The sequence below is a fragment of the Channa argus genome, chromosome 19 (assembly GCF_033026475.1).
Source record: "Channa argus isolate prfri chromosome 19, Channa argus male v1.0, whole genome shotgun sequence".
In the NCBI taxonomy this organism is placed as follows: Eukaryota; Metazoa; Chordata; class Actinopteri; order Anabantiformes; family Channidae; genus Channa; species Channa argus.
Genome location: NC_090215.1, coordinates 17020786 through 17042658, shown reverse-complemented (window position 1 = coordinate 17042658; position 21873 = coordinate 17020786). Strand labels below are relative to the sequence as shown.

Here is a 21873-nt window from a genome sequence, read left to right as displayed (position 1 = left end):
TATGTAGATGCAAAAAGTTCGGGACAAGCTCTTTTTTTTCCCCCAAAACCCAGCAATACTACGATTGCATCTTGGAATCTACTTGTATCCTAATTTCTGACAGTGCTAATAACAGATGCTCTGAATCTGCATATCAGACTACAGGATGGCACCATTCTGCATAGTTTAAACTATCTATGCCCTAATACAATGCTAATACATGAAAATATTTTTATCAATGTGACGGCAGTTTTAAGATGAAAAACAAAGGGAGAGTTACTTTAAATATATTACCTGTCCAGCCAGGCAAGCAGGCTTTTGGCGGCAGTGATGAGGTCCACCACCGAAGTCAGCAGGTCGTTAGGTAGCCGCCGTGAGGTTCTGCTCTCCGATTGGCTGCTTCGGCGGCGGCTAGAAATGAAGTTCTGCAGGTTCTTGGCCGAGGCCCCGAGTTTGTGAGCCAGAGTTCTGACACTTTCTGTCTCCAGACCTGAATTCTGAACATCCAAACCGACATAACCACAGATTAGTTAATCCTTCAGAAGGTGAACTGAAAGTGAAGTTACTGTCTCATTTGTCAAAATTTTTACCAGGTTTTTCCTAACGTGCACTTAACAACATATTTAACAATTCTGCTGTTACAATTCTTACTTTTAATACATTTTTATTATTATTTTATGTAATGATGGGCTTCTATTTCTTTTTGTGCTGTATTGATAATACTTTTAATGAGTCATTTATGCCTAAATCTATATGAGGTATGTAAAATCTTAGATCAGTTTTGCCAGATTCAGACTTCTTGACACCAAACCACACAATATACTGTATGTAAACAGTGCATCCAGACAGTGTTCACAGCGCTTAACTTTCACATTTTGGTATGTTACAGCCTTATTCCAAAATGGATACGGCTGTAAGGAATTCTTCTTTGCAGTGGCTCTCAAGCTCCTTTAGGTTGGATGGGGAGCATAGGTGCGCAGCGATTTTCAGTTCTCTCCAGAGATGTTCAGTCAGGTTCAAGTCTGGGCTTTGACTGGGCAACTCAAGGACATTCACAGAGTTGTCCCATAGCTACTCCTTTGTTATCTTGGCTATGTGCTTAGGGTCACTGACCTGTTGAAAGATGCGCCGTAGCCCCAGTTTGAGGTCCGGAAAGCTTTGCAACAGATTTTCATGAAGGATGTTTCTGTACATTGCTGCATTCATCTTTCTCTCGATCCTGCCTAGTCTCCCAGTTCCTGCCGCTGAAAAAAATCCCCACAGCATGATGCTGCCAAGCCCATGCTTTACTGTAGGGATGGTATTGGCCAGCGGTGCCTGGTTTCCTCCACACATGACACTTGGCATTCAGGTCAGAGAGTTCAATCTTAGTTTCATCCGACCAGAGAATGTATTGTTTACTGTTTAAGCCCTCCTTTATGTGGGCTGTCATGTGCCTAGTACTGAAGAAGGGTTTTTGTCTGGCCACTCTACTATACAGGCCTGATTGGTGTGCAGAGTGCTGTTCTGGAAGGTTCTCCTCTCTCCAAACAGAAGTGCTTTTAAAGTCACCATCGGGTTCTTGGCCACCTCCCTGACTAAGGGAGGTTTGGCTGGGCGCCCCGCTGAAGGAAAAGCCCTGGTGCTTCCAAACTACTTCCTTTTACAGATGATGGTGCTGAATATGTGCTCATCGGGACCTTCAATGCCGCAGAAATTTGGAGTGTCATGGTAAAGGCCATGAATACATGTGATTTTTTTCATTAATGAATATGAAAAAATAATGAATATGATCCATTTTGGAATAAGGCTGTAACATAACACAATGTGGAAAAGGTTACGCGCTGTTGATGCACTGTAAAAAGGGAATAACAGCAAAACACCACTCAACATAAATGTTCTGTGCTTATATAGCCCTGTTCCACCTATGGGTTCTCATTCACCCATTTGCAATCACACACCGATGGGGGAGCTGCTATGCAGTCGGGAGCATCTAAGTTGGGGTTCAGTGTCTTGCTTAAGGACACATCAACAGGCGCCCGGAGGAGCCGGGGATCGAACCAACAACTGTGAGACTGGTGGACGGCCGCTCTACCTCCTGAAAAAATCACTTTAACAACCTCTTCAAGACGACACCAAGTTTACACATCAATTTACCAACTTAACTAGTCAATTTATTCTATATTTGGGGAAGTGCTTTAAACAAGACATGATATTTGTTGTCTCTTTTACCTACCCAGGTGTGTACGTATATAATTTAGATATGTTTGGGATTCTGGTGTGACCCACAAAGTTACAGTTAACATGTTTGTCATTTAGGTTTTCACTTGGAAGTTTTTCCATTTACACAGTCTCTTGTTACTTTAATTTCATAGTTTTGAAAGAGAAAACAAATCTCATTTTTCACTTCATTCCCAGAAACATACAAATCTTAGTACAAATGTGTGATACATTTTTCAAAGGTTTAGCCGAAGCTAATGAGGCTTCACCAGTCTGAGTTTAACAAATCAATGGAATTTCCAAAGATACAAACATTTCAGTACAAAATCCCATCATTTATTTGAAGAAAACATTATCTGGGAAGCACATGAAGAGAATTTAAAAATGCTGTTAAAGCCTTCAAGCATGGGTGGGTTATTAAATGGGTCTACAGTTCACAGGCCCAGAGGCCTAAGAGGTCGGGGGGGGCATCAATAGGCTGATAATAAAATGATTACAAAAAGGGTCTAAAATGATCTAAATTATTTGGACACTTACTAAAAGCACACAAAGTCACTAAAAGGACCAAAAATGAGACCACAGCCTTTTTTGTAGTCCTATTTGCTACAGAAGGGACGGGGGGCTTCCCCCGTCCCTTCTGTAGCCCAGGGACCCATTTTCTCATTGGGTCATTTTTTGCCCAAAACAAGGGCTGCACGTTTGTTTCCCCAGTCACTTAACAAAAGATTAAGAAAGGATCTCTTCCTAATCAGCCAACAAAACCTGATTCAGTGGCCACCTGACTATTGCTTAATCCTTTAAGGGATTTCAGGTGCGATTCCCCACAGTTCACACTTCTTACACCGCAGTTTCAAGGGAATGTTTACAGCCATTTCAATGTCTGTAACTTTGGAAATGAGGCTTCTGTGACAATTGGGACTCACAATTTACTTCCTGCAATCTATTATGCATTCAGGCAGAACAGCCCACATTAAAGCTGCACACACACACCAACACTCACCAGAGCGCAGAGCAAGTCGACAGCCTCCAGAATGAGTTCCTGGTGTCCAATGCGAGAAACTCCCAGTTCTTCAAGCTCGGCGTGGCTAATCCTCAGCAGCCTCTCCCCACACACACCTCCGCGCTCAAACACACACACATACTGCTGCAAGCAGTCGTCCAGACCTGAAACAAACAAACACATTAGGGTTAGTCATGACAAATACACTCGCTTTTGTTCCGAAACTAGATCACGACCACAAGAAAAATAAATTGAGTTCTTTGTCAGAGGCACTGGGAAACAAAACCTGGTAAGTGTTTGTTGTGAGCGAACATATTTCTTTTACCAAATCACATGGTTTATGAAATACAATCAAAATAACATCATCAAGTCATTTCCTGTTAACATTTAACCCATTAAGCTTAAATTCGAAGAACTGTAACCCTGCTTAGACAAAATTGGTCCTCTACTGCTGTCCACACTGTCTCAGCTGTTTGATGCATTGCCACACAATTTTGTAAATACTATCTCCAGAGAATGAAGCCCATGGGTGGATTAGTGAATGGGCCTACGAGGCACAGGAGCCTGAGAGGTCAGGGGGCCCATGAGCCATAGCCTTCCGACGAAGTGTGACTGCGGAGTTGCCCAACAACCACAATAAAATTACAAACAAGGGCTTAGAGACAAAAAAAAGAACCAAAAGTAGATGTTTCTAAAAACAGGCACAAAATGTCCCAAAACTAGAGCTGATAAAATATAATAACATTAAATATATCAAGATAAAAAAATCTCATAAATTGCTTGTGCTGCCGACTCCTTGCTGTGGGGAAAGTCTGCATGTTCTCCTCGTGCTTGCATGGGTTTCCTCCGGTCCTCCAGTTTCCTCCCACAGTCCTAAGACATCCATGTTAGGTTAATTGGTGACTCTGAATTTGCCCGGAGGTCTGAATGTGATGGTCACCTTTTTATTTGTATGGGGACTATCGACAATATGATTAATGTAGAAATTTACTGCAGTGTTCACTAAAGGTTGGATGGATTTTCTGCTGTACTCAGGTTGAACTGTTATAATGTGACCGTCACTTGAGGATTCTTATAAATGCCCAGTAATCATATTTGTTTTTACAGTAATTAGGAGAAAATAAGTGGGCTTTACAGGGTGGAAGAGACTTTTGTCCCCCACACAATCCTCTCTTCATGGCCGTCCACAGCTCATACGCTCTTCAACACATTTGTCCAATAATCGATAACCGGACATGTCTCTACTTTAAAATTAAACTGTAGGTTTTGGCCTCACTCTAGAAGCACTAATCAGCCATATCATAACTGGCAGTTTCTTTCTTCAAAGTCTGCCTATAGGGAGGATGGATTTCTTTTAGTCTGCACAAGAAGATGTTAGACAAAGTTTTTCTGTTGCTTTTTCCAGTTTTTTTTTTTTTTTCCACGATAATACAACAGCTGCTGTGTTTTGTTTTTCCAGATATTTCAGCTTGTTTGCTGGTTTGTAGATTACAGCGCGCTGCTGTTACAAAACCACATAAGCATAAAGCAGAAGTATGAAATGCAGTTTTTTTAAAGAGACTCCTAAAGGCCACAACTTTCTTTAAATGTCTTTTTTCCTCCGAGAAAACGAGGAAGAAGAGAACATTTTGTTCCTATTCATTTAAGAGCTATTTGTGTGACTTTCAGACCTGTATCACAAAACAAGTGAGGGAGAAACAACCCATATGACTTTAAATATGTATCATTTTTAGTGCAGAACCACTTGTGTAATCCTTTACGCCTCCTCTGAACATTATAATATTGTTATATGTTAACTTTGAGGCTAGAAATGTATTTGCACCTTATGTAACCAAAACTACAGCAGATAAATGGTATTAAGTTAAGTTTTATCACAATTCCTCAAACAAAGTGGTCCCATCAGCACTATTTATGGGTTAATGTCCAGCTAAGAGTCTTCGAAGGACTCAAAACAAACCCTTTGCCTGAAACAAGAGTCGAGAGACTGGAACAAAAGGTAATGGATGGGCAATCAGGCAGCCATCCAGGTAAGGCTTTACTCTCTGTTGGATTGTGTAATGTCTGTGTTGCGAGTTATGTGCTTCTCCTGATCTGCCAGTGTATGAGCGTGCAACTGGGTGGGTGGGTGTGCGCTTTGTGTGTGTGTTTGTCTGGCCAAAACGTATTTGCTGAGTCAAAGGAAAGCAGATCAAGACAGAGCGGCTCAGCTGCAGACCCTGGCTCCCTAAACAATGAATGTATCCAGCTTCTGACCGCTTAACAAACAGCCAACTGGCAAACACACACACACACACAGACACACACACACACACACACACACACCTCTGAGGAATGAGCATTGATTTCCCCCGCTTCAAGTCCCCGCTTTATAATACACTCATCTATCATAACCACACTAACAAAGATGGGGAGAAAAAGCAGGATGGGGAGAGAGCGGAGGAAGAGAAAGAGATTAAAAGAAAAAAGGCGAAATGGAAAGAGAGGAAAAAAATCAGAAGCCAGCTGCTAAATTACATGCAAACTATTACAGACACACACACACACAAATTCCATCTCTCATCACTACTGAGCTAACAGCATTTGTTGGCCTCTGCACCCACCCATTCTTCCTCCCCTCCCTCATCCAAAGTCTAAATGTGTTTACTGCAATGTTAAAAAAAAGATGATGAAGAAGCATAAATCCAATCATTTTTTTATCGTTTCAAACATAAATAAAGCTTTTATGGTCTTAAAATCACATAGCAGCAATCCATTTTTTTTTAGATTAGGCATCGTGTTTTCACCATTATCTCATTTTGCAAAGGAAACTTAACAAATTGATTCTGCACTGTGGACCCCCAAAGACTGCAAGTCGATGCAATATCTCAGCTCACAGCTTCAGCAACAACAAATGTGAAAGGACTCGATAAGAACAAAGACATTAAAGATGTGATTTGTTTGCGTGGCCTCAAGCTTTAATATTAGTTAACATTAAGGTTAGTTAAGGTTTGGAAAAACCGGCAAGCAAAATCTGTGCTGAGAGGTCAGATTCACTTGTGTGGTGCATGTCGAAATTTTAATGCAAAAATTAATGGTGGAATCGAAGTGTAAGTACTCAATTTTTAGATACTTTGATGTACATTACTTCCATTACTTGAAACCTCTAGTCCCACACACACATTCTGTTTATTTGGTCCTTAGGTGAATTAGACGCAAAAATTCTCAAGAGGTAATTAGCTTAAAAACTGGGAGAACACGGAAACAAACTGACACTGTCAAAAGTTCTGAAATCTGACTAGCAGCACATTTAAAGCTCAGTCACTGATGCTGTAACTCATTGTTCCTATGTGCAAACAAACAAACAAACACAAACAAGTTATTAAAAATTACATCTTCATCTTCATCTTGACATCACAGCTGGAGCTTTTAGTAAAAACCAAATATAGAAACACGCTGTAAGGAGCACAAACGACAATGCAAACAAGAGCAACTGATTATACATTTATATATGTAAATGTCTATCATTTTTCAGTGATACACATTCACTACAGACGTTTCAGTTTGTCTATGCGACAGTTGTTGTGTGTTTTCTCTAAATGTTGCATCTATGTTGTCACATTGATGACGTTGTTTAGTTTGCCTATGTTTTTTTCTTAAAGCTTCCAGTGTCTCCAAATTAACTTTTTGGTTGTGTATTTCCAGTCTGTTCTCATTCCCGAGGCATCAAAAAGCGCCACCCGTTTGCATCCGGGATCGACGCTCTGAGCTTTTGGTGTAGTACAACCGAAGCCCAGATGCTTTGATATTAGACGCCTAAACCAATGACGCAGAAAATGAAGCGAAAAACTCTCTATTTGTCCCTATTTGTTGCAACTTAACCTTAACCTTAAGTTTTTGTGCCGAACCCTAACGCAGTTTTTGTTGTTTGCATAAAGTCGTTCCTGCAGCGTAAAAAGGTGACGCTTCTGGACCGTCCAATAGTAAACGCCAAAGGAAACCTGTGGTGTCAATATGATATGCTAAAGGATGTACGAAGGGGCACAATTAGGAAGAATCATTATCTGATGCTGTGGGATGACAACCCAGAGTTTTCCCCCCAGAGTTAATTAACACTCTATAGTGTCTGTATTCAGCAAACAAAAGTATTGACATAAAAAGCAATGTCGACCATCCATCCCTTACCTTTACCACTTTACAGTGTTAAGGGTCGTAGGGGTGCTGGACATGCAAAGCCTAACATGAATGACAAATTAAAACAATTACAATAAACGTCTGAGTTAAGAAAGTGAGCTTTTAAAAATCCATTAAAAGGCTTCTCAGAAAATGAGCCTCATTGTGAATTAAGATGCCAGATGTAAGCAGGAGCCTGGCCATTTAGCACTTTAAAAACACATAGAAAATCAATCAACACTTAAAATCAATTCTGGAACTCGCAGGTACCCAGCGAAGGGCAGTGAGAATTGGTGTGATGTGGTCGCTTCTCTTAGAGTGTGTTAAAAGCTTGGCAGCAGCGTTTTGTGTCAGCTGCAGCCTTTGAATGTTTCACCTGCTGATAGCAGAATAAAGAGCATTGCAGGAGTCTAGTCTGGAGGAGATAAAAGCATGGATGACCTTCTCTAGAGCCACAGATGAAAGGAATGACCTGTGGATTACATGGTAATAACTCAATAATCCCACAGATAACTCTAAATGGAGCTTTTCTCTGCAAGAGTACTGTAAACCCTAATACCTGTATACTTGTACATGATCAGATTGTGATGTGGTAATAACGTGCAATATGTGGGCAAAACGATGCGGCAATGTTTGGTTTGAGGCTGCTTTAAATGACATAAACTAGCTCCCTTGCTTCCAATTAAGGATTTTGTTTGGCGCTAAAACCAACGAGAATTGACAGTGGTGTGTCTCCAACTTTCCGGCAACATAAAAATCCCCACTAATGCTCTTGTGGCTGACGGAGCAAATCCCTGCAGCTGCAGCTCTTGGAGGAGATATAAAGGTGTTTGCCAAATCCCATATAGGTGCAACACACACTTGCATTTTGGTATCGCTCTTTCTACTCAAGTGAGGCACCTGTGCACTGTTTTTTCCACTAAGAGCGAGACTTGTGTTTTAATGAGTGTTAATGGTGGCTGATTCTTAAAAGACGTGAAGCGGATTAAAACAATGTTGGCTCTCACAGGCAGAGTGTTACTATTGCTGAGAGCGGCAGAGGGAAGCAGAGCAGAAGGGGAGCGATACACTGCGTGGCAGAAGTTCACCGATAATCAGCATCGCTTATCACTGGCAGTGAGGGAGAGCGTGAATGCCCTGAATACTGATGACTCAAATTTTAAGTTACATCAGCAAGCGAATGCACACCTCCACAGATTGAAACTGAAACTGAAACAGTGCTGTGTAGCATGATGACTGCTACATAGCTTTCAGTGTACTTCCACAGACCAGAAAACAAAGTTCCCCACAGGGAAAGGCCAGGATGTCCTCTGTAACGCACATCAGGACTTGGTCGGGTAGCTCAAATGAGTCAAAAGATACAAATCAGAAACCAATGTCCACCGTAGTGGACACAAAGGAATAGACTGGGTCCCTGAGAATTCCACTACTGCAGAAGTCACATTGGACCTTCATCAGGATGTCTGAGCGACAGTTTCAAGAGTGCTTAGTGTTTCTGACAGCACATTCGAAGAAGCAGATGAGCAATTTCAGGGAGCAAATCGACCCGAAACAGTAGCTTATCACACGTCTACAGTAAGATATTGCACTTCAATAAGGTCTAGTGTGTTTATGTTACAGGCGCCCAGTGTACATTTGACAGCAGTGTAATCAAATGTTGGCTGAGACAATTAACCCACAGTAGATGGTGACCAGTCTGTGTGATAAAACATTTCCAATCTTGTCGAGAAAAAATATTTTAATATGATTGGCTCACTCGTTGTCAGCGAAAAGTTGGAAAAATTGACCTGGGACAAACAATAAGTACATATAGAACTCGTTCTCATCCCCGAGGCTTTAAGAAGTGCCACTTTGTCGAGACCTCCTGCGTTACATCCTGACGCTTAAGGTAAACCCCTTTGCGTCGGGGACTGACGCCCTTTACTAAGCTACTAAGCTTCTGGCCGTGGGTTCCAACCGAGGACCGAGTGCTAGTAGCTTAGTAAAGTTACCAGCAATAGGACAAGCGAGGACCGAGTGCTAACCGCTCCTCCACCGTGCTGCCCCTTGATTGTTTAGAATTGAATTTGTCATTTTTCAGATCAGATCAGGAACTATCAGCCATCACTAGCTGAGTGTAAATGTCTATGTGGGTTTGTTGTGTAACGGTGTCTCTGTACAATGAAACACTCACGCTTCTGTATGTACGATACAGTTCATGTGTGTGCATGTGTGTGACTGGTACAGAAAAAGCGTGATTCATATCTGAGTCACACACTTTACTCCCACAGGGGCACACTTTTCACAACAGCAGGCGAGCCAAACTCCCACAAACTCCCCCTTTCTCTCTGTCACACACACACATATACATACGCACATCTAATAAAACTAGATTCTGCAGTGACTTCTGGGATGTTCATGAGTCCTATAAAAAAGATCTAGCTCTCCCTGTTGGGTTATGTGTCATCTGTTACAGGAACTCCAAAGTGTTCAGTCCCCATCCCTGGGATTTGTAAATGTAGGATGTTATAGAAGCTTGACAGCTATTAGGAAGGAGTTTATAACCAGAAGGTTGCTAGTTTAAATCCTGGTAATATCTGGGCAGATTTTGCATTGCTTTTGTACCTTTCTGGGTTTAATAACATTTCTGAAACTTCATCTACCAAACTGTCTGTATTACTGTCACGTCACCTTTTTGCCAATATAATCGGGCAGGCTATGAACACAAACCCAAAATCACAGGCCTCACGCATGAAAAATTTGTAGAAGAGGAAACTAAAGGAGGAGGAGTGCAACTTTGCTTCAGGCAATGCTTAAACTCGAGTTATGTTTTTCCTCAGAAAAATGGATTTCTCCATAAAAACATCACTCACCTTCAGGAAGGATTATATCTAGTGTAGGTGCCTTTACTGTATGTTTCTGTTGCCATCTAGTATTTACAACTGGAAATATTTGACCCACACCAAGAGCCAAAGATTGAGTGTTAATAAAACTCAAATTACCTTTTGAAGGTAAAATATAATTTTAAATAGTGTGTTTACAGCATTCAGCTCAGTTAATTTCAGAAGATTTAGGGGATAAAAAAATGAAGCGATACGTTTTAAAAACACCACAGCCACAGCAGAGCTGTCTGGAAAAAAAAAAAAAAAAAAGATTAGTTCTTATGTAAACAAGAGCTCTGAAAATCCAACGTGGTGCGAGTCTGGGATCTAGAGAGAGCAGTAAGTGAGTTTACTGCCAATTCTCTCCTGCCAATCAAAAACCAGATACAGATATTAAAGGCCTCTACACGCATAATGAATCGCCATCTCCCAAAGTTACACCAATATATTTGTAGATTTTAAAAGCCTCAGAATAAAAGATTGAAACCATGTCTCCTGAAATAAAGGGACTTATTCTGGAGAAGAGATGATGCATGTGGAGCCAGCATCTCGCTGCTGCCAGAGGCCAAACACTTAATTCAGCATTGCCTTCTGCCTCCAGCTGTGGTACAGAGTAGTTGCTACCTGGATATCATGCTGAAGTGACTTTTCCAGGCCTGCCTGGTGGTTTTGCCCTCAAAGTGACCGAAAGGACTTCAAAAACGTTATTTCCCCAAGCACCACATGTTCGCTCGGTACACAGAATTGAACCAACAAATACCGAGCCTGGCTCTTCTGGTACAAACTGGTGGATGTTTTAGGTTATTGAAATTCTCGTGAGTTTCGTCGTGTCTCCTCTAAGAGTAAATAAAATTGAAAAAGATCAGCCCCCCCTAAAAGCTGCGAATATCACCCAGGCAGCTTCCTGCTGTGGCAAACGGTGTCATCAGACGCACTCGCAATGCTGTCACGGCTGTTTCACTGCAAATTGTCACATCTAGCCATCCAACTCGTGCAATGGAAATAAGGTTAAATTCTGCCCAGTCTTCTCAGTGAGCAGATGAAAGCAGAACATAGGGCAAAAACTCTCTGCTTTCCCAGAAATGTACAGTAAGTTCTCATATTACTATTGAAGTGCACCACTCCCATACTGTTTCAGCCTCAACGGTGCCAGTGCAGAGTTGTTGCCAAGTCAACAATGGCTAGACCTTTTGGCCCCAAACGTCTGTGGCACATGCGATCTCTACATTATTGTACACAGATACAGTGTTGCGTATCATGTTTCCCTCTGTCACCACGAACACACCCAGGAGACCCAGCATGAACCGAATACCACACTAAGGTATGGCACGTGCTTTGTGTGTATGTGTGTGTATGTATGGGCGTCTGTGTCGGTGTTATGTATGTGTGCAATCAAATGTCCAAGGACCTGGGTGGAGCCTTCTGTTCAGAGTGGGTGTATGTCTGTCAGCTGTTCTGCACAGACGGTCTGAGACCAACTTACCATCCACCCACACATTAACTGCACACACACACACACACACACAAACACATGCCATATGCACATGACCAGCCAATAACCTATCCAATGATGAGACTCAGAGAAACTGACACAGTACATCATGTAAACAAATGTTGGTCACGATTTCATTAGCATTTTAACGAAGCATGTGAGCCAACACGTTCCCTGACCCTCTTTTTATGCGTTCATTAAACAGGCATTATGAGTGACATTTATTGCTAGTATTAGTAATTATTAGTCATTTTCCTCCAGTTTATGTTGAGGGCGGGACTTTGGTTGGGGCCACGTATGAAACATTAAGCGATGATGCATCTTGGTGCAGTGTTGTGGCATTTACAAAAACCAATGACTGACAGTATTATAGGTGAATTGGTCATATTTATTCAAGTCAAAAAATAAATAAAACATATGTACGATGATGCACGTTTGCCACGGCCTGATGATCAGAAAAGGTCCAAATTTGAAAGTCTCGTATGTTAGTGATTATTAGTCAATTCAATTGTCAACAATTACAACACCAACTCAAAAAGTTGACGATGTGTAAAATGGAAATAAAATCAGAATACAATGATTTGCAAATCTCATCAACCTATATTTTATTCACAATAGAAGATAAATAACATATCAGATGTTGAAACTGAGACTTTTTACCATTTCATGGAAAATATTAGCTCATTTTGAATTTGATGGCAGCAACACATTCAAGAAAGTTGGAACAGGGTGATGTTTACCATTGGGGAGCCTCCCCTCTTCTTTTAACAACTGTCTGTAAATGTCTGGGAACTGAGGAGACCAGTTGGTGGAGTTTAAGGAGAGGAATGTTGTTCTTGTTTGGTGCAGGATTTTAGCTGCTCAACACTCCTGGGCCTTTAGAGCTGGATTTTTTTGTTTTATAATGCATCAAATGTTTTCTATTGTTTGAAACATCTGGATTGCAGGCAGGCCTGTTCAGCACCCTGACTCTTCTCCTGTGGAGCCATCCTGTTGTGATGGATGCAGTATGTGGTTCAGCATTGTCTTACTGAAATATGCAAATCCTTTCCTGAAAGAAACATTGTCTGGATGGGAGCATATGTTGTTCTAAAACCTCTAGGAACTTTTCAGCATTGATGATGTCTTTCCAGATGTGTAAGCCACCCACCCTATAGGCACTAATGCACCCCCAGACCATCAGAGATGAAGGTCTTTGATCTGTCTGCTGATAACAAGCTAGATGTCCCCTTTCCTCTTTAGTCCACAGGACACAACGTTTATGTTTTCCAAAAACATTTAAAATTTTGATTGATCTGACCACCAAATAGTTTTTCCATTTTGCCTAAGACCATTTTAAATGAGCTCTGACCCAGAGAACACGGCGGCGTTTCTGGATCGTGGTAACATATGGTTTCTTCTTTGCATGACACAGCTTTAACTTAAATTTGTGGACTGCACAGCAAACTGTGTTCACAGACAGTGATTTCTGGAAGTGTTCTTGAGCCCATGCAGTGATGTCCAGTAGAGAATCAGGCCTCTTTTTAATGCAGTGCCGCATGAGGACCCAAAGATCAGGCACATTCAGTTTTGACCTTCTGCCTTGTCCATTCTGCAGAGATTCCTCCTGATTCTCTGAATCTTTTGATGATAATATATACTGTACATGGTGGGATGTTCGAAGTCACAGATTGGTGAACCTCTGCCCATCTTTACATTGGAGAGGCTCTGCCTCTCTTAAATGCTCCTTCTATACCTGGTCATGTTACTGATTTGTTTTCAATTAACCTAATTAGTTGTCAAATGCTCCTCATTTTGTTTTGTTTTTTAATTTGCAGCAATTCCTTTTTTGAGATGTGTTGCTGCCATCAAATTCAAAATAAGCAAATATTTTCCATTAATTGGTAAAGACTCAAGACCTTTATGAACCCATAATAAAATTGAGTTGTCTTGTTACAGCTGCTCTGCGTGTGAAAGTAGAAAGACAGGAAAGGACATTCACCAAACCAAGACAATAAACAAATACAAACTACTGATCAATAAGCAAGAAAAAACCCAGCTACAGGAGTAAAAATAAATGAAATAAAAATAATAAATGAAATTACAACATATCTAATTATCCATTTGGGGATGAGTTGAACAGAGAACAGAACAGAACCACACCCCCTAAGGGGCTCCCTTTGAACCAGGGGCTTGCACATGGGTAGGAGGCAGATCATGTTGTGGCCAGACCTGCCAAGGGGGGGAGAGCAGAAGAGCTAAGTTTCAACATCTGATATGTTGTTCATGTTTTATTGTGAATGAAATATGGGTTGATGACATTTGCAAATCATTGCATTTCGTCAAACTTGAGCATGTTCAGATTGGATGATATCAATATGGCCAAAGAACAACAGGAGCGGAGACAAAAAGAAGATACAGAGAAAAGGCAAAGTTGGTCTAAAACTTGAGCACATGAGTAATATCCAAAAGTCCAAAATTGGACAAACAGGTCCAGTAACAGATCATCAACATGAACAGGTATTAGCAATTTGGACAGCCTGACTGAAGACTGGCTGAGGGTTTGCGATCTTGCTGATGCAATGCAGGTGAGTCTATGGGCAGGCCAGGCTGGGCCAACTAGAAATGGAGGCGAAACAGGAATTGTTAAGGGCTGGGTGAGTGTGACCATGTGCGTCACAGTGAGGACACTGATGATCATTTCATAGAGAGATATATCCACCACTACCCCTTATGACTGCACTTCAAAAAATGAGGTGACACTCAAAAGCAAAGGGTATATATATAAATATAAATTAGGATTTAGCCTTTAGTTCAAGGGTTGTGATTGAAGGACACGTACATCTTATGCAATCTGCATTGAATTGAATTGAGTTGAACCTGCAGTGAAAGGGTCTACAGTTGCTGGGAACCCAAGCTGACAACAGCCTCTGCTGTCTCAGAGGAACAAACTACAAACATTTAACAGCCACTTTGAAAGCTTGGGTGTGTTTGGTTCTAAACATTTACTAAAGGTTTTGGCTGGAGAAACACGTCACACAACCTCTCATTTAGTTTTAGCACCTAATAACATCCCCTGATCTTATAAATTCCCATACAACTCTGAGTTTGGTTAAGAAAATGCCAACAGATGGGAACAAATCAAGAATAATGGTCTGAGTTTATGGCCAAATAAGTTTAACGAACTCAATGGACCTTCACACAAAGTTCTGAATGACCTTGCCAAACTAGACATATACAGTATTACTTTTTTAATGGAACGTCCAAATTTGGCATCAAAGCAACTGTGCTGTTAATTCAAACTAGACTAGATAATAAATCTGATTCATGGACTGTTCTTTACTGTAGTAGATCTCAAATGCAGGTAATGTACAGTTTATGTTACAGTACCAGACAGCAATGTGGAATCTGGAAAGCATGACATATCGGCAAAAGCTATTCCTTTTTTAATGTGTAAAACCATTTTACAATGTTCTAACAGGCTGCAGAGCTAATCAGCCGCCTGCTGAATTATGCATGGTTATAATCTGGTTTGATTGCTGCAAGGTATCGCAAGTTCTCTCATAAACAAAACTCAATTACACGTTCAAGAAATTACTAATTTAAACTGGTGTATGTGTTTTTCCTTTGTGTCTTTTTAAGGATCTCACAGTTAGCATTTTTGTCGGAAGATCCCATGACTGTGACCACTGAAAGATAAAGTGACCACAAAGTAAAAAAACTCAAAAAAGGAGAAAGAATATGACCACATAACTACTACAAAGAGATTCAAAACTGTTGCAGTTAGCTTATGTAACAGACCTCGTATGTGATGGCTGTATGCAGATATATATTGTTTATAGTGCCTGTAAACAACAGTAAAATTATGAGTCTGTTTTCTTCCCTCACTTCGACTTCATTACTCAGATCTACATTGACATTTAAATGCTCCTTAACTGTACTTCTCAAACCACACTTTTTGTGCCTAAACTACTTCTCTCAGAAAAAACAAAACACATTTTTATTATATACTAAACAAGTTTTAACACAGCAGGAGCCACAAAATGAAAGAAATTTTCTAAAAAACATGCTAAAACAGGCATATGGGGGGCTAAGCTAACCTAGCTTTTACTAACTGGGGCATACTGGCCACATCATGTTTCGAACAAGTAAAATATATTTCCAACAGAAAGGAATATACACTCTTGTTCTCAGAGATGATTCCAGATGCACATCTGTGGCTTTTTTGTATAGTTCCTGACCTGTAAACAACAGTAATATTATGAGACGTGCGACAGTGGTCCGTTTCGTCCCTCACTTCGGCCACACTGAAGCACAGGGCCAGCTGCAGGCCACTACTGCAGGCCTCACTTGGGTGACAAGCCCCCCTTGTGGCAGAAGTGTGTACTACCTCCCCAAACAGATGTGCAAACAAATGACACCTTAAAGGTTTCTTTTACATTTATATACACTGCAACCACACAGTGCTGTGCGTCACACTTATAATGTATTTGATGCTATCAGGTCTGTGGATGGTTTACAGAATGGAATTCTCAAAGAATTCTCTAAAGGTCACAGTCTCAGAAGTTACCATTTGAGTTCTTGTTTTAAAGCACAAAACAACTGAAAAAAAAAAAAACTTAAATGACGTAAACTACCCAAAGGAGGCACAAAGTGACAGAATAAAAAAGGTGGGGGGCTCTTTGTTTGTCTATGCCCAGGGGCCCATTTTCTTATAGTCCGCCCGTGCAGGTGTGAGATGTGAGAGCATATACAACTGTCCAACACATTGCAACACAATGGAGGTAAAACGTTGGTCATAGTATGGCAGCTTAGTGTAAAGTTGTCCAATTCACTTTTTTGGATCACTTTCACTCACTTTGTCGATCCTGATGATGGTGCCCGTAAGGCACAGAGAATTGAACTACCAACCCGGGCAGTTGTCGGCTCAAAGCTGTCAAAATACCAAAATCATAGAAAATGAATACAAAGATACACAAATTGAACCTAAAGTTACACCACTGCAAAGTGATGGGAAACTGTACAAACACGTCCAAAGAGACAAAAGACGACTAACGAGTAGCAGCAGCAGTTGTTTCTCATTCTGTACATGTAGGACAGGTGGGGGCTGGATGTCCGTTCCTGTGGGGGCTGTTGTGTCATCATCTGTCATGGGTTATTTGGAGTTAAATATTTTAGCTGTTTATTGATTTGTACACTTTGAGTCTAATTCTTAGCCCCCCCCCCCCAAATAAAAGTTTCTGAGGCCGCCCCTGCTGTCACCTACGAAGTTTTGCTCCGTCTTCCCCTGTCACTGACACATTACATCATCAACCACTGATCATCAGGTGCCAGGGTGATACATGGGCACACGAACACACACACACACACACACACACCTCCCACGCACCATAACACCTTTACAGCTTCTGTCTCACCTACTTTATTGTTCATCAGTCATCATCACTCTCTTGGGGAGTACGTACATCGAAGTGAATGATTTATGAGATTATGGACTATTAATTGATCATGCGCATTAGGGAGTGTGAGTGTGTGTGTGTGTGTGTGTGTGTGTGTGTAGCCTACCTTTCATCCAGTCCACCACCTGGCTCGTGCTCCATTTGCTCACCGGCTCCATCACCAACGCCATCGAGGAAACTTTGCGCTGACTGTCCGTTGCGTGCAGGCGGTGTAAACCCAAAACAAAGCTCTGTCAGCGGTGAACACCTCCCCCCCCCCGACCCTGCCGCCCTCCTCCCTCCGTGCGTTCCTCCCCTGCTGCCTCCCTGCGCAGCCAGGTGACTCCTTTTACACTATCCCGGTCCGGTCCTCCTCCCGCCCCTGACTCAGCCCGCTGTCGTGTCCCGTTAACGCACCGCAGCCCTGAGTGCGGGACAGCGCGGGTGTGTGAGCAGCGGAATCCGGTACATTCCCCGTCTCGATCCGATCTGACATGTGTCGCCTCTCTCTCTCTCTCTCTCTCTCTCTCTCTCTCTTCCCTCCCTTCTTCCCAGTGCGCCAGTCTGGTGTGTGTGTGACACAGAGGAGTGTGTGTAGGTGTGTGCGCAGTCGCTCAGTTACCGATAGCAGCAGTGTAGGATAGACAAGTTACACCGGACTCAACACCCGGCAGCATCTCTCTCTCTCTCTCTCTCTCTCTCTCTCTCTCTCTCTCTCTCTCTCTCCCAGATATGATTAAACCGTGCACGCGCCCCGTGGGTGTCTTCCCGCGCACTACATCAGTGCATTTCCCTCCGGAGCAACATAACCATGCAGATATAAGAAGATATGGCAGAAAGATATTCTCACAAGATGTTTAACCAGGCCACGTGTGTGAGATAGATGAAGTGTGTGTGTGGTGGGGGGGGGGGTCCTCTGGGGACATAAAACATGGGGCATGTACTGCTTCAGCTGCTGTGTGAAGAAACTTAATGAATCCTCAGCCAACCTCTCCTCCTCCAGCTCAAAGATCATTTCTCTGTGGCCTCAAAACATTTTTTAATTTGATTCCCTTAATGGCTACTGCAGTGTACATTTATTCACACAAACTGAGTACATCTAGTGCTTGAGGAACTTGTGTATTTCTTTATGTGCGTATATATACTTGGCATCCTGCTAATGTTGCCGAATTTGTACACATTATGATTTTACAATTTGTTTGTGATTTAACCTTAAAAATGATTTTCTTTTCATCAAATCAATTCGAAAAATCCGATACTTTGAGAATCAAATGACCCAGAATGAGATCAAGCTGAGACTATTTAGTTAAATGATCTATTAGTCAGGAAATTAACAACTATTTTGATCATCACTTGAGCCACTTGAGTTTTTTCACGCCGAAGTCTAATACACAATTACAATGTCAGGGGATGCAAACTAAACTGTAACATAACATAACAATCCTCTTCAGTATTAGAAGAAAATGAATGGTAGAGAGGGTATAATGCTGGATAATGACTTGTCCTTGAGGGGCTGTGCAGAGCGTAGCAGCATGTAGCAGATTGTGCGGATGAGTGCGTAGCAGAGCAGGAGGACGGAGGGCTGGGTGGAGGAGAGTGGGTTTATTTCAACTCCCATGCAACAGTAGCACTACCTTAAGTAGCCCACTGTAGATTTAAGAAGTATTAAAAAACAACCATACTGTGATAACAATGTCATAAATAATAGGCTGCAAAATATGTGCATTTGACCTTACTGACGTACACACTACACACTGAACTGTTAATAAGTTTGGGTACTGACTCATATTTTAATGTAAAGCCGAGTACTCACAAAAAAACGTGAAGTTTAAACTGAGGTAACGTCAGTGAGTCAAAATAACATAGTGATTCATGATTCTAATTGAATTCTGATTGTGAATTAACTAATCAGTTTGCTCAGGAAATGTGAGTTGCAGTGAGCAAAAACTACAAAGGGTGAAATTGTACTTGCGGTACTAACATGACATGACAGCAACATCTCTTTTAACAGCAGCAAAACTCTTAGACACAGACATCCCATAACCATTGACAAAGTGAAACTCAGTGTGACTGGGAGTTAAATGTGAACATGGTGTCAGACATGTAGCCAAATCCACCTCTTTCAACGGCAAAACACAGAATGTCACGGGATTCAACGTCAGTTCACTCCACATTTTCCACCTAATCAACATCACCACAGCCGTAGGAGGTTCGCTTGTGCAGTTCAGTAAGATGCAAAGGCAAATTTGCTTTTGTATTTTATTTCCTGTGCTGCAACAATGAAACAATGTTGGAATAAAGCTCTTTGTATACATCATCATTCTTAGCAGCGAGATGCTGAGCTAAACCACTGTAGTGATTTAAGTCCATTTGATTATATAATGAGAGAATGATGAGAACATTATTTATTCATTAGCTATAGCTGTCGTTATCCTTCAGTGTTTGCAGGGGGGGGGCTTGAGCCAATCCCAGCTGGCAATGGGTGTTAAGGGAGGGTACACCCTGGACACTCGTCAATCCCAGACTACAACATTTTTCAATTTAATCAAGTCATTAAATATTTATTCTGTTACATTAACATGGCTGTGTGTTAAAAGACAAACACTTTTTATCCATTTCACATCGTGTGCCCGTGGATGCAGGCGAGCGCCGCACACACAGTTCAGTCCTAACAAAGGAAGGGACAAGAAGTGCTGGAGATGAAATCAGATCTGATTGCTTTTGATTTGATTCACTGCTGCGTCATCTCCTCTGTAGGTGGATGTATGCACATACTGTACAGCACACAGGCTGTGATCCAGTGAACAGACAGCAGGAGTTTCCTTTCACAACTGAGACCTCTGCTGGTGACAAGTGTTGCTGATGTGGTTTTGTACGGTGAGGGGTCTTTAAGATCAACACCGCGGAAGCCAGAGGAGACGCTTCAGAGCCGAGTTGATCGGTCCTAGTATACACCAGGAGTGAATTGTAAAACACATCAGCGCAATACCCAGAATTACTGGATGTTGCACAACCTTCAGACCACACGAGTGCAAGTCATTCTGATGTAATTCATGTCAGTGTGTAAGAGGGAATATATTAGTCCAAAACTTTCTGAAATTTCTTCATAATTTTCATGAAGTCTAACTACAAATCAGTCAGGGAATTATCATAAACAAATTATTGTGTGTTTATTCTTAATGCTATGTGTGTATTTGTAAACCTAATAAAAAAAAAAAAAAAAAAACAACTTTTATCATGCATAAATAAAAGCACATATAAAGTTAGCCTGGAAACAATTTCAGTCAAAATGCAAAGCAAATATTAACGCTGATAAAAAAGTTGTGCAGCGAGAGAGGCAAGAATAATTCAGGTTTATTTTTCACAAAGCTAACAGGCTAACAAGCTCTAGAGAGTGAAATCATTTGTCTGTGGAAAAAAAAGACTTATTCTTTTCAACCTATTTAACCATAGTGTGTTATGAAGATGGAATGAAACAGCTGTGAACTGTTACTCCACATATTTCATTTTCAGAATGCGACGAATCAGGCTGGAAATTTGCACAACTAGATGAAGCAAATGCGTGGTGCTTGTGGTGCGTCCAATACCGACGTCAAAGTTAGCTACTCTGTCGTCAATATGATACGCCAAAGGACATAAACAGGGGGCCCAGTGTGCTGCCTCGGGAAATGAGCTCTGAAGGTGTGGAGCAGGTCAGCCCGGGGCCTAGTTCGCCTGAGCTCGGTCAATATTGCCACTCCAGGGCCTATTTAAAACCATCCATTACTGAACAGATGACATCGGTGTGAGGTCACTTATCAGTTCAACATGCTGAAAGGCAGAAAACCAATAACATCTAATCTGTAAAATTATCTGAGAACCAAGTGTGGAACTTTTCCACATTTCATTTTGTGTTGCGGGAAACGATGCTACGTACTACTCAACTGGTCATTTCATTCGGATTATATCATATCCACAAGGTAAAAATGAATGAATTTTGATAAATATTATACTAATATTTATGTAATATTATATTATTATGGAACTGTCAAAGCTTTTTCTTTTGTTATCAAGGGTATCTGGGAAATGTAGTAGATCGATTACTCAATTAAGGAACTATCAATTCAATAGATGAGGAAGTGAAATGGGGAATGGAGAATATATAGTGCGAAAAATCGGTATTTACTTGTGAGGCAGGAATGAACAAAAGGAAATTTGATGTTTGGACTCTATTGAAAAGTTAACTACCACATATCTATTTACAATATTTCCTGTTTATTTTAACCTGAATGGTGAACTCAAAATCCACAGTAGCCGTTTGTGCAACCTAAAGATTTCCCTCATCAAAGTTGTGTCACTGCATTGTGACATAACTAATCTGTAAAGAGAAGTAGTCTTTTGTCTCTGCAGTGACGTCAGTACTTCACTAAAGGGGTCAATTTAGGACATCTTACATTTAAGTGTAAAATCTGCCAAATATATACATATACAATTGGATTTGACCACTAAAATTTGTCAATAGTCCAAATTTTTTGGTTCCGAATTGTGGCTATAAAGCAGGAGGAAAACATTGGCATTGGTGGATTTCTTTCCAATCATTATCCATATTCCCATCATTAGGAGCAAAGTTACCACTCACTGTGTGACAAAAAGGTAATAAAATAAAAATAAAAAACTTTTAAAGAAAGTGAAATGTGGGAATTAATTTTTTTCATTGACTGCCGGAGTTAAATGAATTCTGCGACACCCAAACCACTTTCACTTCCTCAGTCAGTATTAAAAAGAGAAGATACCAAA

The 21873-nt window shown here is 41.1% G+C and overlaps 1 protein-coding gene across 3 annotated transcripts in view; it reads right to left on the bottom strand.

Annotated features, from left to right (window-relative positions):
• cnksr2a (connector enhancer of kinase suppressor of Ras 2a) overlaps positions 1-17775 on the bottom strand; it is a 67244-nt gene extending 49469 nt beyond the window's left edge. For 2 of the 3 annotated variants that reach the window (XM_067486130.1, XM_067486128.1), the window contains exons 1-3: positions 17225-17774; positions 3179-3342; positions 274-476 (exon numbers count right to left, since the gene is read on the bottom strand). In XM_067486130.1, coding sequence (XP_067342231.1) covers positions 274-476; positions 3179-3342; positions 17225-17288 — 431 coding nt within the window. In that variant the 5' untranslated portion in view covers positions 17289-17774. Of the gene's footprint in view, positions 1-273; positions 477-3178; positions 3343-17224 lie in introns of all 3 variants that reach the window. The other variant, XM_067486129.1, reaches the window with a different exon arrangement.
• Between the last annotated feature and the right edge of the window lie 4098 nt (positions 17776-21873).